This window comes from Danio aesculapii, chromosome 4 (assembly GCF_903798145.1).
Source record: "Danio aesculapii chromosome 4, fDanAes4.1, whole genome shotgun sequence".
NCBI lineage: Eukaryota > Metazoa > Chordata > Actinopteri > Cypriniformes > Danionidae > Danio > Danio aesculapii.
In genome coordinates this window covers 41,924,797-41,945,378 of record NC_079438.1, presented here as the reverse complement: position 1 = coordinate 41,945,378, position 20,582 = coordinate 41,924,797, and the positions used below count along the sequence as shown (strand labels likewise).

Here is a 20,582-nt window from a genome sequence, read left to right as displayed (position 1 = left end):
TGTGTTTAAAGCATACTCACTAAAATAACAGGGGAAAAGTACTTAGCATCTATAAATGTTGTATATTTTTCGTGATTTAACATATCTCCGAATATACAAAATGCACACAACTCCATAAATCCCACACTGGATTTTAATAACAAAAAGTGCTTTTCTTTTTTTCAATAAAATCCAAATCTGATCTTTTTTTCGTATGCGCAACGTCACGATGACGCCACTAACCTGGAAGTAAACACGCGTGATCACGTGACCAGAAAGCGCGCTGAGAACAAGCAGCTCATGTGTGTTTTCAATGCTCCGGAGCTCACTCCGCCAGACTGCCTTGTGAGTTCATATACTTGTAAAAGTTATATCAGGTTTGTCATATTAATCTTTAATACTTATTTACATGCGCGAGGTGTTCATTGACTTGAGTCATTGCACGTTAGCCAGCTGTCTGCAATAAGAAAGAAATATACTGTAGTAAAATGAAAGGATGTAAGTAAAGAAATCTAAAGTGTTATAACTTATATGTAACGTATTATAACGGTAACATGATGAGTATGTTTGCTTGTAACCCTTTAACTGCCCCAAGAAAACTAATTTAGATTGCATTTCTTAACTCCTAATGTCGCCAGTTGAACACATCCCATAATTTCTAAAATATCAACTTCGGTTTATGGTAAAAGTCCTGGAATTAATACATTTACTATGAAAAATGTGAATATATAAAGTTTATACAGGACCAATTTATTTAAAAACATAATTAAAATAAAACATTTTGAATACCAAATCATCTTTATTTTCTGAAGAATGTCATAAAATATTTCTGATTCTCATTTAAAATGTTTTCTTTTTTACAATTAAACCAAATCAAGTGTAGTAGTACAACAGGATTATGCTTATTTTTTTTGTAAACCAACAATGCTGTGTGTGTAAACCATTATTAAAACAGTCATTCTTTAAATGACTTTAACAGTCATTATTTAAAACAATCAAAACATGGTCAACCATTTGGCAGAGCAGACAGTTAAAGTGATAATAATTCGTATTGAAATAAATAATTTAAACAGTGTTGAACGAAGGGAACAAAACTATACATAACTGTGACAAACTATAATAGCACATTCTCCTTATCAAATGCATATTAATTTTGTCATATATTTTTCTAATTTTCTCTTTTTCTTTACTTCGGAAGGATAGGCAAACCCATTTCTTCTCAATAATAAAGATCAATTTGATGGAAGATGCCAGATGATACAGTCCGCTCTGCAACTTACACTGTGCCCTGCGAGGACTATGTCCATGTAGTGGAGTTCAGTCCATATGACTGTGGCTCACCTGCATCACTCCTGGCATATGGAGGAAACAAGTATGTGGTCGTCGGTACTTGTCGTTTTAAGGTAGGTACACAAGACTGGTCTTTGCAGAGTCACCTCCTGGAGATCTACTTTACTACAGGTTAATAATAAACAAACGAGAATGATAAACTGTTCAGGATGGTGAATCACCAGGAGACAATTGCATACTGTTCACTACAGATGACTAAAGATAATAACTAATAAATAATCTGGAGCACTATTTAGGGTGAATTGCATGCGAACTGGCATGCATGAATATTTTTGACATGATCTGAATGCAAAATGAACAAATGTAACATTCTTTGGTCTGGTGTATTTAATGTACACCTCAGACATTGATAGAGGTAAAGGTGGTTTTATATTCACACGTTTGTTCATTTAGCAGTCTTTATATTATTTACCACACTACTTTGAATATTCGATCTGAATTAGCATGTAAGTATAACTTCAAAACAATATTAGCACTATCTTGTATGTACAATGTCCTACTTTGATAGTAATTGGCTGCAAATATGATTTCTCTATTTAGAATTTGCAAAGAATACTTTTCTGAAATTATATTATTAAGGAGAATGTCTGAATATTCGAATATAAAACCAAATTGACCTCTATCAGACATTGTATGTCAACAAGACTTGGGCAATTTGGATGCACTGTAAAAATAATGGTAAATTCATGGTCAAATGGTAAAAATAATATCAGTTGAAAATGTGGTAGACACATTTCTATATTTAAACTACTAACATCAACACCATCATGGTAACACATGACACCAAAAGTATGCAATTCCCATAATTAATATTAGATGTTACACAACATTACTGTGCATAAATGATGAGAAGACTAAAAGTTATAAAATAAAAAACCATAGTAAAGTAACGTTAGTAAAGTGTCATGCAATTCTGGCAAAGCCAATTTATAGTTACTCATTATATAAAATAAGGAAACTTGTTGTTTACCTAAAACTTTACTGTTTACATTAGAGCTTCACATCATTTGAGCATTGATATTGCAATGTGAAAATCTGCAATTATCACACCACAGGAGTAAATTATTTATTAAATATTAAATATAAAGATATTATTCAATATAATTCTTTTTAAAATGATTATGCAATGATGACCATGTTATTTTACGTTTTACGTCTTCAATTTCTGTACCTGAATACTGTTAGACTCTCTAGAAAACCATAAAGCTGTGTTTATTTGACTTTTATCTCTGCTCTGTTGTGTTTATATATGTTTGTAATTTATGCAAACACGATGCACAGAAAAGACTTGATCATCCTAACTAGGTATGGGCTGGTATATGATATTGACGGCATGATAACCTTGGATAAAAATATCACAGTTTCACGATATTGCGATTACTGCGCTAAAATATGTTATTTTTAAATGTCTTAGTAAAAAACAAAACATTTTCCCCCACTGAACACAATATATTTTATTTTGAGAAACATTTAAAACATTTTGGAACAAAGGAGTTATGGTTTGATTGATTGGTTACTATGGTCATGTTAGCCTTTTTAGAACACTTTGTAGTTCCTCGTAGTGTTCTAAAATTAGCTGTGCATACTGACAAAAACATTTGACAATCAACTGTAGGTTACATATTAAATGTAAATGACATCAATTTATAATAGCAGTTTACATGGACGTTTAAAGTGAGCCTGAAGAGACTATTATATTGCTGTTTGTCACACTCAAAATTAAAAGTCTAATGTAGTACATTAATGGAATTATTGATTTATTGCCAGGGATTTGGTGTTCCGGGTAGGTTTGGAAAAGTCATTTCACCAGCGAGGAAACGTAAATGAGAAGGAAAGTGATTTTGTGCCTCATTAACAAACCTCAGCCTTCTGGAGGGGATAAATACTCATAAGAACGAGTAGGAGAGTGAGGAGCATTTGATGTTCTGTGTCCAAGCATCAATGTCTTGAATTTATTTCAAGCTGTAACCGACAACAAATTATTGTACGACAAGTCATTCTGCTGCATTTTGATTTCATGTGATTAAGATTTTATTGGACAAAACTGAAGTCCAACCAGAAAAGCAATGCATTATTAAAGCCAAGTCCAGGTTGTCTGAGTAAATTCAGGCATTCTGTAAATTTCCACAATTGCTGCATGCGTATATGCACACTTTCCTACTGTACAGTACAAAATCTGTGTGAAAAGCTTCTCTTGTTTTTATATGACTTGGAAAAATGTACGCGGTTGACCTGCTACTTTGAGGAAGATTCTAAAGTGCGCATCCATTGGGCACTGTACTCTGACAGAAGAGGATTTGTGAATAAATGGCATTGAAATGTTGAACTGTAACATGATAATACTACCGTGACTCATGTAGTACCTGTTTAAACTGTCAAACTATTTTGTTTTTCTATAATGTGAAAATGCCAAATTATTTGAGTAGCACTAAATGGAAAAAAAATCATTATTTTAGAAAGATTGGGGTTCAGTTGTAGAGTTCTTTTGCATAAAATATCATTAACAAATTACAAGCATACACTCACCGGCCTTATCAGGTCCACCTGTGCAACTGCTCGTTAACGCAAAATTCTAATCAGCCAATCACATGGCAGCAATGCATTTAGGCATCTAGACATGGTCAAGACGATCTGCTGCAGTTCAAATCGTGCATAAGAATGGGGGTTGTTGGTGCCAGATGGGCTGGTTTGAGTGAACTGCTGATCTACTGGAATTTTCATGCACAACCATCTCTAGGGTTTACAGAGAATGGTCCGAAAAAGAGAAAATATAAAAAGTGCTGCAGATCTGTGGGTGCAAATTCCTTGTTGATGCCAGAGGTCAGAGGAGAATGGCCAGACTGGTTCAAGCTGATAGTAAGGCAACAGTAACTCAAATAACAACTTGTTACAATTGAGGTATGCAAAAGAGCATCTCTGAATGCACAACACGTACAACCCTGAGGCAGATGGGCTACAGCAGCAGAAGACCACACCGAGTGCCACTCCTGTCAGCTAAGAACAGGAAACTGAGGCTACAATTCACACAGGCTCACCAAAATTGGACAATAGAAGATTAGAAAAATATTGCCTGGTCTGATGAGTGTCAATTTCTGCTGCGACATTGGTGGGGTCAGAATTTGGCGTCAACAAAATGTAAGCTTGGATCCTTCCTGCCTTGTATCAACTGCTCAGGCTGGTGGTGTAATGGTGTGGGGATGTTTTCTTGGCACACTTTGAGCCTCCACAGTCACCAGAGCTCAATCCAATAGAGCACCTTTGGGATGTGGTGGAACGAGAGATTCGCATCATGGATGTCAGCTGACAAATCTGTAGCAACTGCTAGCGACATGCTGATGATATGTCAATATGGACCAAAATATTAGAGGAATATTTTTAGTACCTTGTTGAATCTATGCAACTAAGGATTGAGGCAGTGAAGGCAAAATTGCATTCAACCCAGCACTAGTAACATGTACCTAATAAAGTGGCCAGTGAGTGTATATAAATTTAATAAAACAAAATACAAATGATTTTTTTCTGGGGAAGGAGATATTCAGTTACAAAAATGTAATTAATATAACAAAAGCAAAACTGAAAAAACTCTACATAATCTTCACTGTATTAATGGTTATAGTTCCTTTTGCCTGATTGCTGGCTTGGAAAAATGTTTACACAGAAACAGGCCTTTAAAACATGAAAATAATAAGCTTTAATGTGGTTGAACATGTTCCAAACTGTGGTGCTTGTTCAACAAGAATTATCCGTACTTGATATCATGATGCAAATATGGATGCATATATATAGATTTTTTCAAACTGTACTGGTACCTAGCTAACAGATCTTGTCCTGTTTGCACATCACTATTTGAATGACAGACTAGTGTTTTGTGTTTGTGCAGGAGGAAGACACAGAGGTGGAGGGTGTAGAGTTCAACTCGTTACAAGTGTTCATGCATGGAGTGCGCGTGGATGCCATCGCATGGAGCCCTGAAACCCGTCTGGACAAGCTCCCTCCAGTCATCAGGTACAGTTTTGAGCTTGTGTTGCTTTTTATACTGGGGTTAAACCAAATCACACTGATGGATTGTAATGTGACTTTTGTGTGTGTAATAGAAGATGTGGAATTATTATGATCTATGCAAGCCGCACAGGTCTTGATGCCAGACACCATACAGTTCTTCATCTACAACTGGGTCACTTCTCTTCATTAGGGGCTCAGACAGAGCATATGATAATTGATTTATTTTTTCCGCACCAATCCTGATATTCTTTTAAATGTTAGATAAATATGCCTTCTCTGCTTCGCAATATTGAATTTCCCCTCCTAATTGATGTCTGAGTCAATTGCGATATTTGAGAGTTGAGATATTTTACCACACACGCACAAACATACTCCGTTATGTTCAAATAAATGTGCTTTCTCAGAACACTATCACTGAGAGACTCGTTTTCCAGGGATCGATTCATTACCAAGATTTGTATGTTCATGTCAAGCAGTGGAAAGTGTCTGTCACAGCTTTGGTTTGATCTGGTGTGTATCAAGAGTCTAATAAGACGATGTCAGTCTGACATGTCCTTTGTTAAGCTGTGAACTTGCGAAAGTTCTACTCCCAGTGGGAAAGTTTCCTGTAGGTTTAGCAGCATGGGAAGGGCAGAGTTATTTCCTGGTCATGCTGTGGACATGGCATGACATAGCGTGTGCTGCCCCTTATTTGGTTTATTTTCTTCTTCGCTGTAGGTGCACCTCTTGGGAATGGAGTATTAGAGACCTTATTAAGATTTCCTGGTTATGTGACATTGAATCAGAGGTTATTGAAAGGTTGCTTGCTAGCATGCTAATGATGGGTGCTGCAGTGATGTTACTCCATCTGCACAACATTGTAGCCAAAGACAACTCGCTGATGAACATGTTGACAGAGCTATATGATGGTATTTGGACCTTACGTGGCAAGAACTTTTTTTATAGGATGGAAGAAGATTTTGTGTCTGTGTGTGGTATCGTAACATAAAATGTGCGTGTGGTTTTTCTAACTAAAAGTGTTTTTCTTGTCAGAGGTGAGTTAGGGTAATTTTGTGAATAATTGCTACTGCTGATTAGTGGCAGAGCTGTTTTATTAGGTTTGGTTGGATTCGAACAGACAAATGTGAAAATGTCGTGTTGAAATTCTGACTTTAGTTGTTTGTCTTTTAACATTTGTAATACTCTCCAATGTTTTTATCATCTGTGGTTTATTACACACCCGCATGCGTGATCGTGACTAAATGCAGTGTTTTATTTCAACCAGATTATATGCTCCTTTTTCAGGTTTTCCACTGCAGCAGCTGACAGAAAAATCAGGCTGTGGACATCTGATCTCCAAAACAGTTGTGATGTGAAGGTAGCTCTTTTTTGTCTGGTTTTTGTTATACAACATTTATATACTTTGTGAGCTTTAAATAAAATGAAGCAACATGTGAATTTCAAAAGGATTTTAATGGTTGTTAAAATTTTGATCTACTTGAAAAATATACAGTGCATCCAGAAAGTATTCATAGCACTTCACTTTTTCCACATTTTTTTATGTTACAGCCTTATTCCAAAATGGATTAAATTCATTTATTTCCTCAAAATTCTACATACAATACCCCATAATGACAATGTGAAAAAAGATTTTTTGAAATTGTTGCAAATTTATTAAAAATAAAAAACCTGAAAAATCACATGTACATAAGTATTCACAGCCTTTGCTCAATACTTATTGATGCACCTTTGGCAGCAATTACAGCCTCAAGTCTTTTTGAAAATGATGACACAAGCTTGGCACACCTGTCTTTGGGAATTTTTGCCCATTCCTTATTACAGTACCTCTCAAGCTCTATCAGGTTGGATGGGAAGTGACGGTGTACAGCCATTTTCAGATCTCTCCAGAGATGTTCAATAGGATTTAGGTCTGGGCTCTGGCTGGGCCACTCAAAGACATTCACTGAGTTGTTGTGAAGCCACTCCAATGATATTTGTCGGTGTGCTTTGGGTCATCGTCTTGCTGGAAGGTGAACCGTTGCCCCAGTCTGAGGTCAAGAGCACTCTGTAGCAGGTTTTCATTCAGGATGTCTCTGTACATTGCTGCATTCATCTTTCCCTCTATCCTGATTAGTCTTCCAGTTCCTGCTGCTGAAATTCATCCACACAGCATGTTGCTGCCACCACCATGCTTCACTGTAGGGATGGTTTTAGCCTGGTGATAAGGGTGCCAGGTTTTCTCCAAATGAAACACCTGGCATTCACTCCAAAGAGTTCAATTTTAGTCTCATCAGACCAGAGAATGTTGTCTCTTATGGTCTGAGAGTCCTTCAGATGCCTTTTGGCAAATTCCAGTCAGGGAGTGGTTTCCGTCTGGCCATTCTACCATACAAGCCTGATTGGTGGGTTGCTGCACAGATGGTTGTCCTTCTGTAAGGTTCTCCACAGAAGAATGCTGGAGCTCAGACAGATGGCCATTGGGTTATTGATCACCTTCCTGACTAAGGCCTTTCTTCACCGGTCACTAAGCTTAGATGGCCGGCCAGCTCATGGAAGAGTCCTGGTGGTTCCAAACATCTTCCACTTACAGATGATGGAGACCACTGTGCTTATTGGAACTTTTAGAGCAGCAGAGATTTTTCTGTAACCTTCACCAGCCTTGTGCCTCGAGACAATCCTGTCTTGGAGGTCTACAGACAATTTCTTTGTCTTCATGCTTGGTTTGTGCTTTGACATGCACTGTCAACCCTGGGACCTTATATAGACAAGTGTATGCCTTTTCAAACCATGCCCAATCAGCTGAAGTACCCGAGCTCAATTTAGAGCTTCATGGCAAAGGCTGTTAATACTTATGTACATGTGTTTTTTTCTCTTTTCACAAATCTTTTCACATTGTCATCATGGGGTATTGTGTGTAGAATTTTGATATAATAAATGAGTTACTTTAATATAATAAATCCATTTTGGAATAAGGCTGTGAAGCGCTATAAATACTGTCCGCATGGACTGTGTATAGTTAATCAGAATATTTTAAAATGAAAGATAGACTTAACTATTCAGTCACTCCCACATCCACATCACTTGATGTTCAGGAATGTTGACATAATATGAAGGTGTAGCCTTCAAGGTGTAGTAACACTGCACAACTGTAGCCCTGACCACTTTTTTGAATTAATGATTATAAGCTTCTTGAGGGCTTCTTGACAGTGGTTGACCTGGGAATTTCTCTCTTCTCTACCAATGTGTGTGTTTTAGAGCTGTGCGATATGGGCAAAAGAAACCTATCATGATTTTTTTGAATAATATTGCAATTTCGATTTTAATCACAATTTTGACACACAGACATTTTATAGTGTGAATCTGAAACATATTTCAAAAGGAAAATAATTAAATCAAAGACCTGTTACACATCTCTAAAACAGACATAAGGCAAAAAAATAACACCTGGTAAAGGTGTAGCAGATTGTCTCTAGAACAGCCCTATGGCAAAACAAATAAAAAGGCTAACAATACTATGTGTGTGTGCGTAATCAAACTCAAGTAATGTTGTGCTTGACCACATATTAGAAGTAATTGTGTATACTTTTCTACGTGTCCACATATTTTTTTTTGCCATGCATAGATCATAGACCGCTTTTTAATGCTGCTGTGAAATTGGCCGGTCACATATCGTGTCTTTGCACACAGTTCGTTATTTACAATGGAGGCTAAATTCATATTGCAAATATTCAAATTTATGAGGCGCCAAACTGGAAAAAAAGTCAAACCAAAGCAGAGAGAGACTGAGTGTGTGCGAGTCAGACCGACTAAAACCTGTATCAGAGTTGCAGCAATGTTTTGATAGTTTGTCATCCTGAGAAAATGGCTGAGAAAATCACCAAGCCACGACAAATGACAAAGAAGTGTAAAAGCAAAGCACTCTGAAAATGCTGAAGGAACCGACTCGCCTCGCGCTTTCCACACACTTTTAGACGTGATATGTGACTGACAGGTTTTACAAATTACCTGATTCTGCGATTAAATCAGCAATCCTGTATCCAAACTAATCCTATACCACAGATGTTGACTTTTTTGGGGTACAAAGTCCTCCTGTGCTAACCTTTTCATCCCTGTTTATGCAGGCTATTTGTCATTAGAGATGTCAGGGTTTTTTTGACCTCGAGTCCAAGTCATTTGATTTTGAGTATCTACCGATACCGAAACCCGATCATTCTCTAAATCATGAAGGAATAATAGAGACATGGGAGCTACGGACAAACTCCATGTCTGTGGTGAACGAAACATGAAGTACATCTTATAACAGGACGTGTAGTTTGTCACAAATCTTCTTATAAAGGGCTGGCAGAGCTTTCTTTGTGAAACAGTGCATTCAATTCAGATGGCATTTCAAATCGAGGTTTTACGTTTGTTTTTGAGGTGTCTTATCAGGTTTGTTGTGTTAAATGTAGCCTTTTCCTTTCCACCTCTTGCAATGCCAAGTTTACATATCTCACAATGTTGGCAATGTTGTTGTCATCAACTTTATAATACCTCCAGACCGCAGACATACTCTCTCTTTTCGCTTCAAGCTGCTTCCCTGTTCTACTTTGATGGCATTTAACCAATAGCGTCTCTGCAACAAAGTAATGTCATGCCGCACGTGTTGCTGTTTCTGTGTAAAGTCAAGAAAGAGGTCTAACTCTGTGCCACCACATAACTATAGATGTGTTTAAAAAATAATGAGAATATACGTATATATTCAAGTCCTGATCGGGAGGTAACATCCAATTCTGATTGAGTCTGAAACCGCGTGATCAGATCTGGACATCTCTCTTTGTCATTAAGCTCAGTCTCCTGATCTCATGCTCTGTTTAGGCGTGCTTCATTATGATTGGTTCAAATAACATACTGCAGTAGAAATATCAGTTGCGACTGAAGTGCGCAAAACATCCTGCTGTAAGGCGATTTAGAAAGCGTGCATGTTCAAAACGCGATTTTGAGACGATTTCATTTACCGCACCGCCCTAGTGTGTTTGGTCATGAAACAACTTGTTGACCAAGCAATTTGAGATATTAAAATTCTTTCTATTGAAATGTTGCTCAATTACATGTCCCCCTGACACTTATCTAAAATTTAGTGTTAACACAACAGCATGTAAATGATACAGTTTTGTACTGTGGAAAAAATATTCTTTGTAATCAGAATGTTTTTGGCCTTACAATTGACCTTATTCTTTAGTGCGGAAGTGCGCTCATTTTCGCAATTGTTTTAGAACTGCCGATTCAGCTGCCTATGGAAGAAATGAGTAGGAATAATAAACCGCAGAAAACGGTCAAACTACTTACTTTACAAACAAGTGTTTGCATGATTATACAGACAAAACAAAATCATATAATAAGAATATAACAGTTTGCAACATCAAGCAGCAGAACAAGCTGTTTTTAACGTCTAACAATGAATGGAAGTGAATGAGAGCGGAAGTCTCGAGCGAAAAAGATTCAAATGGCTGCGCCCACTCGTACACGTGGAATAAGGTGAATATCATCCATGCAGAAATGTTTCTCTTTTTCCACGGTGGAGTTTTTCACTATTTGAACATTGCATTTGAATTTTCTATAATTTCTTGTGCTGCATAGGTGATGGAAGGCCACACCAGCTACATCAATCATTTAGTGTTTGAACCTGCAGAAGGAAAGCAAATAGCCTCTGTCAGCGATGACCACACTTGCAGGTTAGTCCGACTGAATGAGTGTGAGAAAGCAAAAATATATATAAATATATGTGTGTGTGTGAGTGTGTTCTGTTCTATGTTAATGATGCAGAAAGTCTTGACCAAATTTCCACTCTGAAACCTGACACTAAACACAACATGATTCGCCATTGCTCTGCGTAAGCATCAACCACCACTTGCATGCAGAGTTTTTCTAAGTAATTGGTTAAACGTGGAAATCCAATCAGCAGCCCTGGCTTTTCCTCTTCACTGCCACAGTTAACGAGCTCCTCAAATGTGGCCCCACCAATCAGCCGCTGAGGTAAGTGCGGTTTCCTGCCATTCAGAGGTAATGTAAGAAAGCACTTCTGGAGTACCGGGTCTTCCCTTTTGCGTCGGAACCATGTAACTTACACACCTGGATGTTGAAGCACTGTGGCCTGCCACAACTCAATGGCCCAGTCTTAGTCTTCCCAGCTTTCAAACCTTAATGGCTTCAAGGTGGATATGGACCAAGACGGTAGTTTTCCTTACAGACCTCCAAAACTCAGCAACTGGATCCTTTATGCAGAACTTGCCATGACAGTTTTATGGTATATGTCTTAAACTTGGAAGGTGTAACCATGTTTTCTCAACATAATCAGGTGATTTGCCATTTATGCGCTATTGCTTTGCTTGATATTAACCATCGTATTCCAAGTGCACTGAAATCTTCTTGTTCGAGTCTATTTCTTTTTGCACACAGACCTTTGGTCAACACTGACCCACTGGGCTGTGATAATGTTTGCACATGCTCATCATCTCTGTGGTGTGCCATTGAGAAGTGTGCCCATCGCTCTTCTTGGAGCTGTTTTATTAATGTTGGTGGATTTTCAGGCTTTGATGAAAGGAGAAATTGCTGATCTTTATCAAAGTCTTGGGTTGAGAAGTTTCAGTTTGCAGCTTCTGCAATAATAAATTCTGCTTCTTATCCATTTCTCTGCTACATCCTGGATGTGCTGAAACCCCTTTTGTAATCCCTAACATCCCTAAGACTGGCCCAGTTAGAAACAGCTTATTATTTTGATTAAATAATGACCATCTCTTATGAATAAATCATGGCCCACCCGACAGCACAGTAAGGTGCAAACCACTGCATTTACCATATATTACTAATCCTGGGCTGCCAGCTCAAATGAGAGATTTGATAGCATGATTTGAGATTTGGTGTCTCACTGTGGTCTTGCTCATAAGGAAAACAGCCAGATGTTGTTCAGAGTGCCCTCCAAAACCATACTTTACACGTGCCTATCAGAATTTAGATGCAGATAGTTGATATACTGTATGGACAGTGGGTTTTGCGTCAGAGATAGTGTGTTTGGTGGGAGAAGAGAGGGGCCACTGAAGGGATCGAAGCAGGAAACATCCGCCATAAGCCTCAGTCTCCCTCTCCTGTGGAGCCAGAGAAAACAGTAGAGCGCTCCATCTGCAGAAAGATTTAAATTCTGTCACGTTGAGAAAATATGGGACGCAGGAGGAACTGCGAGGTGGAACAAGAGAAAGATCAGGTTAATGTTAGAGAAAGAGAGCAAACCTTTTCCAGTCAGGCCACACAAACTGTCTTTGATGCAAATGTGGCTCTCAGCTGGAACGTTTTTGCATCGGTGACATCCCTTTCCTATACAACAAACCAAACTTTTTTTTATTCAGAAGCATATGCTAGGGACGTTGATCCCAGTCATGGAATGGCTATGTTGCTTGAGGCTAAGTTAGCCTATATTAGTCAACAAGCTCATCAGAATACTTGGAAATTCATGCTGTTCTTTTCAGGAGGTTGTTTTTCCTCCAGAAGTAGTTTAGCTTTATCTTGCTAGGCTTTTAAGATATTGCCTTTGAGGGTTTAATTAACCACCTCGTTTGAGAATCACCTCATTTTCAAACCATTTCAGATCTCCTTTAAAGTTACGTAATTCTGTGTGTACTCTGTGAGTAAAGAGTTCAACCTGCTTCCTTTGAAGATCAGAGCAGGTTTTTGCTACAGTGTTGTTATAGGCCTCAGTGCCACCTACAGATTACTGTTGGGAGTGCAGGTCACACAAGGAAATGCTGAGTTGACAGAGTTTACTGTTGGAGAAAAAGGCATACCTGCAGTTCTAGACGAGGACAGGTAACACAAGGGCAGTTCTTTTGCTTAGAAAAAGAGTGTGATCTAAAATAGGAAATTATAGTTGCTTATTTATAATCAGTATCAACTTCACTTAGCACTCCTCATGTGATGGTTAAAGGAGATTTGACCGCACATTGATTCTTAATGTGAACTGTTTTCAAGTACTGCTCGTAGAGGGTCACTTTACAAACAGATGTTTTGGAGCAGATTGAAGACTAAAACTCTGCAGGAAGATGGTCCACTAACAGGACCACACTTTTTTTAGGTGCTATATACTGCACTGGTTCAATAAGATAATTTGTTCTGATGTGAGTTTGAACATGTCTCTTGCAGTCGTTGCTCAGTAATGCATAGTAAATCTGCATCTGCCATTTAAAAAAAAAAGTCTGACATAGTTAAATATAAACTTAAATATAACTCAGGGAGGAAAATTATCATTGTTGTCCCACTAGGAAATGTTGTGGATTGACAAACTAAGACTGAGGACAGTTCAGCAACAGTTCAGCTGCTTATCAGGTTGGATGACGTAAAACCTGACCTGAAGTACATGCAAATGCTGTAGCTGTGCCATATGAGCCACGCACCAGTCCGGTCCAATTTGTGTTCTGATTGGCCTTTTGTTTCCATTTGTGGATTTTGCATGAGAACAGGGAAACAATGGTGTCTGAGGCTCACGATATGCCCTTTTTTCATATACTCCTATTTTTCAACTATGCCTAGGTATACCCAGCTTTTCTTAATACGCCACCTTTAAAGGTGCAGTATGTTAGATTGACACCCAGTTGTTGAACTATGTACTACACCCCTTATTCAAAAGAATTTATCACACGGCACCTCCTCTGAAGACTCCACCCAAATGCAGGTTGCCAGATTGACGACACAAATGGGAGCAAGCATGCCTGACCATTGAGCCTACACCAAAACTACACGTCACAAAAGCCTGAGCCATCAACTGAAATTTCTAGAGACTGTTTCTATTTCTTGCAGCTGAACAACAGCATAAATTTGTATAACAATAATCACATCAGGTACTGATTATGTGCTTTATTCAGTGTTAAATGCTATCAATATGGTAAATTTTTTGCTAATTAAAACCACACCACGTAGATTTTTATAATTCTGAATCTGCATCTTTCAGAGGTCGCGTTTTTGGCCACAGGCACATACATTGAGGCAGCCTTCAAGACTGAAATGAAATACTGTGTGTTTTCCACCAAGGCAACCCAGAGTGCTGAAATATAATTGGGAAAACTGGCAGTGGACAGGTTCTCGAGACCAAAATAAAGACATATTCAGACATGGAATAGAAGGAGAAATTACTGACTTCAGCATTGTTTTTCAGATAAACACATATGTTCACTTAGAATGTTTCTTAAATATCTGCAAATATATTATGGTATTTCAATGATTTTGAGTTGTCAAAAACTTATACTTAGAATATTACATTAGATGCTGCCTTATATTTTTATAAAATTTTATAGGCAAACTAGTGTACTACTTTTATCAAAAAGTGAGAAGAAAGAGTGATGTTAAGTGTGTGAATCCTGTATTTTTATGTTTTTCAGGTTATTTCTTGTTTTGTCTTAAGTCATCTTGAAACCTTTTCGGAAGGTTGCTGAGGGGCTGGAATGAAAACAACTGCTTCAGAGATTGTCACTGAGCAGTGCATTCATTGGGGCACATTTGTATCTTCTTCACCTTTAAATTGTGCCTTTAATAGTACCATAGATTAGTTACCCTAATTGTAGTAACATGCACTCATATTGGGCCGCTATGAACGAGCTTTGCTAGGTTTTAGAACTGAGCAATTATGTCCAATAAATTGAGTCTGGTGACGATGACGGTTTTGGGTTTGTTTCACAAGCCTCACATCTGTTTCTGTGTGAAGTATAAATCTTTTTATTCTCTTCATGATTGATAAATTATACTAGACCACATAAAAAGTCTTATTTTGGCTGCTGAAAGCACTTGAATGTAAATAAAACCTCTTACACTGTTGTTTCAAACAGGTCAGGTCAAAACTATTATTCACGCCATGTCTGACAAGGAATTAGCCCTTGACCCGTTTGCCATCATAAATGTTTTTTTTCAACAGTTATACTCAATTTCAGCATTTCTCACCCCTGGCAATCTGAAAATCACATTGAATGCTCAGCTCAGCTTCCCGTTTGTGCAGTGTAGGAAAACACAGACAGGCCAGACAGACCCTCCCCTTGTTTTCTCTCTTAGATCTTATGTGACTTCAAACACTTCCCGCTCTTTCAACTTGTATTGTACATGGCTGCTGCGTGTTATCCCGTGTTGCTGTGTCAGTCATTGAAGAGTTTTATGCAATAGCTTTAGCACATTGTCTGCGATGATTCACACTGTTGTGTGCCTAGTGTCTTAATCCTCATTTGGCTTTGTAAGGGTTGTAGAGAGCTGACTTTTCGCCCTCTTGAATTCCCTGGTGGTTGTCAGGGCTGGCGGTTTTGGTTTTGCGTGCAATTGAACTCTTGCTTGGCGAGGGGTTCTGAGTAAAGGGGTTTTAACCATGTTTGTGTGGTGTGGTCTGAAACCTCACTCATGCTCAGCAAAGGAGCTTGATCAGAGCAGAGATGCCCCAGATGAGGGGAGACAGTTCAGGAGTTCCTGGCAAATGTGTTGGACAGAGCTTAGGTGCTCACAAAGACTCTTGTCTAGGAATTTTTGACTATGGGGCATGTCCTCCAAATACCACCCATCTCCGGATATTAATCTGCCCAACTGCACGGTTGACATTCAGAGACTCTTTGGAGTACTTCTGGCCTTTATTTGATGAAGACTTTTCAATGACCTCATCAACTAAGCGGTTGTGCGTCTTTCCTATTAATGAAGGGCTTCTTTTTTCCCCTTCTCCTTCTCTTTACCCACGCTTTCCCAGAAAACCTTCATGGTTTCAACTCATTTGGGAGAACTTGTGGTTCTCTTCATTCGGGCCTCTGTGATGTGGTAAACCCAAGATCTGATCTCCAGTGTAACCATACAGAATCTGATCTCCAATCTTCTACATCCAAATGATTTATTGCATCTGCTTGCAGGCCTCTTGCTGTATCTGTACTTGCCCTCGCGTGCCTTCACAAACTTCCGAAAAGCCAGATTTGGAGTGAAAGTCTTTTGCTCCTGGGAAGAAAAGGCTGGGAGGTATTGGCAGCCGTACTTCTTTGTAGAACTCCAGGTCAGCTAAAGGCAAAGGGTCCTTTAGTTCAGCTGGTAGAGCATGATGCTAGCAATATCCCAATCCATTTCCAGGGAACACACACATACTAATGAAGTTTATACCTTTAATGCAAATCATTCTGAATGATGTTTCATCACCACTGTCTATCCATGAAGTTGCACTCTTTAGTCTTGAGTCTACCTGGTGTTTTTAAGTTAGTGGTATTTGGGTTTTCATTTGGCAGGAATTTATTTTTAGCATTTGGTTTCCTTCCTCAATGTGACTAATTGAGCTCTTATTAGGATTATGCTGCATTTGATTAGTGTCCTATTTCTGACAGTTCTTTTTTAGTTGGTGTGTTTTGAAGGGTGAGCACACATGGGGACAAGGGTGATGTAATATCCCATTCATGGTCTTTTTTTGTCCTGTTCCTGGCCCTTTTCCTTTCACCGCAACCTTCAACTTTGTGCATTTATAACTTGAATTAAATTGATAATTACTTAACACTAGACAACACAACACTAACAATATCCTCAGTTAAACATGTGGTGTTAAGTTAATATGTTAACTTGTATTTCGGCTTTACTCATATGTAGTTTGTATTTACTTTAGGATTATATTTGTTGGTTTGCTTTTATAGAGTTTGGGACCTTGATGGTAATGAAACCACCTCATTCAGACTCCGTTCCCCTGGTGTAAGTGTCTGTTGGCACCCTGAAGACAACTGTAAGGTCAGTAACAAAAGTCTTAAAGAACTAATGTGCTGGATGTAATTTGATTTTCATACAGGAACTTTTACTGCACATAGGGGTTCATATGATCATTGTCAAAAAAGAGATTGCATTGGTAACCTGGAAATTTGGTTTGAGTCCCAGATTTTCAATGTGGTTTCATATGTAAGCACACCGTTGTTAATCTAATGTTTGGCTTTGTTTAATACAGTTGATGGTGGCAGAGAAGAAGGGCACAATACGATTTTATGACCTTGTCACACAACACGCCATTCTGTCACTGGACAGCGGGCAGGTGCCACTCATGTCAGCTGACTGGTGTCTCACAAACACTATAAAGGTTGGAGCTGTGGTGGCCAATGATTGGGTTATCTGGGACATTACACGGTCCAGGTAAACACAACTTTCTCTTTGTGGTTAGTGTTGCTGTTGGTGGCACGTGTTTCTGCAGTGAGTTAGAACTGTTTGTGCAGTCAACATGACCCAGGCACATTGTACCATATCCCCCATTCCAGTTAATTTATATTATCTTTCTAAGAATCAAGAATTTGTCCATAATATTCAAAGAACATAAGCTTGGATAGAGATTGTATAAACACTTAAACCTTTTAAAATCTTACTTGAACTCCTCCACAATAAATCACCACTACGACATTAAAATGAGCAGTTTTGCTAGCTAAATCCATGTCTTAATACGGGAGTAAATTAAAGTGTCTCTAAATGATGTGTTTCGCCTGTAGTTATCCACTCGAGAAAAGACCCGCACATGTTGACAAGGCGAGACATTTCAGGTAAGTTTCTCTGAAGATCAGTTTGTTTGTGAAATTGTTCAAATGTGACTAATGATGATGGTCTTTTCTACAGGTGGTCAAGAGCAAATGAGAATCTTTTTGCTACCACAGGCTACCCGGGAAAAATCAACAGTCAGTTATTGGTGCATCATCTGGGCCATCCACAGGTTTATATATTCATATATATATATATATATTTAACATTCTTGACTGTTTTAAATAGTACATTACATCTGCCTAATTTCTCAAGGTGTACAATTGTCATTGCAGCCTGTCATGGTTGGTTCAGCATCTGTGGGGGCTGGACTGAGCTGGCACAGGACCCTACCTCTATGTGTTATTGGTGGGGATCGAAAATTGCTCTTCTGGATGACGGAGATGTAAATTGGTTCGAAGTCAACTGGAGAGTCTTTCTGTTTTCCTTTTTCAATAAATAAAGTCATATTTTTCATGCGCTGTCACTGTACTTACTCCACTCTGTCTTATTTTTATAGGTCACTTGGGTAAGAACTCAGTCTAACAATTGTGGGAAACGAGACTCTCTTTCTTTCTCCTCAGCTTTTTCCCTTTTTCTGCGAAGCATTGTATCAGTGTTTTGGTGTGGTGTTCTGCCAAGCTGGCTTAAAGTTGAGCCAAAGGTCACCAAACGGCAGGAGCTTTTGAGTAAAGGGGAAAAACTCCTTACAGGTGCTCATATAGACGGTCTCATTGACTCCATCAGGATAATAATCTGCAGTCCCATTCCTAACACTACAGGGTAGCTTCCTCTACTCGACCATGACGCATGTGTGGTGGGGAGACAGACACAGTGCTATTTGTGCTTCAACAGTTGATCCCTGAAGATGAAGACAAGTATGGGAAAGTAAAGTGCTAAGAGAACACAAAACGATGTGAGCTGTGTTAAAAAAAAAGCACAGGAGACTCTAAGAGGGACACAAGGTTCCTTTCAGGTCAGTTGTTCTATGTTTGAGCATTAAGGTGTGAGGCCTAAAGGTAAAATAGTTGAGTCAACAATGTTCACACTCTTAAAAGTCTGTTTGAATAATTGTTTAAAATGCATGCATGAATGTTTACATACTGTATACTCTTTGCATACATGTCAGTTTAATTCTTGAACCTTCAGTAGATGGAAGTGTCAAGGTTTGGAGGAGGGAAGGAGCGAGGTCTCAAATGCAGGAACAAAGATGGGTTTATTAATAATAAAAATTAAAATAAAAAGGCAACAAAACCTACCCAGAGGGGAAAAACATCTTCAAACATAAACAGCTAGACTGGCAAGACAAGGCAGGATCAAACACAGGGAAATGATGATGAAGCAGGACAGGAAAGAAATCAGAGGAAGCTATAAACCAGCAAAAATCCATAATAACAATGGAATTAGACAACCCACACCCCCATAAAATAATCAAACAAACACAAAATAAACAAGAAATATCTAGTCTATGAATTCATTCACAAGCATTGCATCTATCTCCCCCACAACACGTGTGTCACAGTCCAATGGAGGAAGTTCTCCTGTAGTGTCAGGAGTGGGACTGCAGATTAATAACCAGGTGGAGTCAATGAGGTGTATATAAACAAGTTGACTTTAAAGCTGCAGTCACACTGCTCTCTGAGCCCCATAGGCTTCCATTCATACGCGAACTGCAAAATCGACCAATGAAAGATCAAAACATGACCTCTTTGTACAGGAATGTAAAATATGGACTAAACACACTTTTTTAATGTTGAATCATCTTGTTTAATCCCATTCGTTTTCGCAGTGCCGTATGACAGAATTTCGCATGCTCAAACTCTAGTGTGACCACGGCATTACTCGTGTTTTAAATTGTGCAACAAGGTGGTAAATGACTATGGTCAAGCCTATTCAGCCCAATCCCAAATGACACGCTTCATGTGGATATTGGGATCTTGTAGACTTAGTGGCCACAATTTACATGTTTGTTAAGTTCACAAGACTGTAGAGCATGGGTGTCAAACTCAATTCCTGGAGGGCTGCAGCTCTGCACAGTATTGCTCCAACCCTAATCAAACACAGCTGATTCAAATATTCAAGTTGTCCAAAAGAGTCTCGACAGCTTGATTAGCTGCATCAGCAACGGCACATACCTTGCACGTAGCATTTACACTTCTGCATTCTGCTTGTGCTGCTCTAGCTAGCAGTGGGGTTTCTATGTTTTGTTTACATTGTAAATACCTATAGTTCTACCTTACTGTACAAGTAGCACAAACTCAATCAGAGGCAGGAACTGGTGGACATGCATCCAACATATACTCAAAACAAAACTTACCATATAGAACTCCTTCACTGGACTCAACACTTGTTAACTTCTTGCTCCAACGGGTGTGCTCCTCTCCCATGGTTCAAGGTCATGGCCACAGTCAGCAATGCTACCAAGCCAACCAATCACAGAGCTTGTGCTACATGTTGTCGCAACATGTAGTTAGGCTGTCCTGGACGCTATTTTTACAAATGAGGCAGCGCGAATGACGTGAATCAAGCGAATGACATGGTGCAAATTGTTTTGGCTGTTTAACGCACTTAATGCATGATTTCGCATAAATAGCTCAAGTTTAAAAATCTAAATATTCGACATTCGTGCCGCATTAACCAATCAGGAGTTTGCTCTAGTAGGGGCGTGATTATGATGTAACGCCTGTTATTGGTGCCCTGAGGGGCACACAAATAGTTTGATCTGTTCGCGCAAACCACTTCTGGTGTGAACGCCCCATGAA

At 38.7% G+C, this 20,582-nt stretch overlaps 1 protein-coding gene across 3 annotated transcripts; it reads left to right on the top strand.

Moving 5' to 3' along the window:
- Positions 1–241: 241 nt before the first annotated feature.
- nup37 (nucleoporin 37) lies at positions 242–18,302 on the top strand. 3 transcript variants are annotated; one of them, XM_056455702.1, is made up of 10 exons: positions 242–324; positions 1,178–1,382; positions 5,210–5,334; positions 6,616–6,688; positions 10,927–11,021; positions 16,965–17,055; positions 17,267–17,448; positions 17,796–17,846; positions 17,920–18,013; positions 18,117–18,302. In XM_056455702.1, the coding sequence occupies exons 2-10, from the start codon at positions 1,227–1,229 to the stop codon at positions 18,228–18,230; spliced, it is 981 nt and encodes a 326-aa protein (XP_056311677.1). In that variant the 5' UTR covers positions 242–324; positions 1,178–1,226; the 3' UTR covers positions 18,231–18,302. The 3 variants fall into 3 exon arrangements, with proteins under 3 accessions (XP_056311677.1, XP_056311676.1, XP_056311678.1); XM_056455701.1 differs by having other exon boundaries at positions 249–356; XM_056455703.1 differs by having other exon boundaries at positions 263–324; positions 1,183–1,382.
- Positions 18,303–20,582: the final 2,280 nt, after the last annotated feature.

Excerpts from the sequence above, each read along its gene's own strand:
- nup37 (XM_056455702.1), top strand. The coding sequence starts at position 1,227 with ATGCCAGATGATACAGTCCGCTCTGCAACTTACACTGTGCCCTGCGAG. Across the intron at positions 11,022-16,964 it reads AGCGATGACCACACTTGCAG|AGTTTGGGACCTTGATGGTA; the intron begins GTTAGTCCGACT and ends TTGCTTTTATAG. Across the intron at positions 17,056-17,266 it reads ACCCTGAAGACAACTGTAAG|TTGATGGTGGCAGAGAAGAA; the intron begins GTCAGTAACAAA and ends TGTTTAATACAG.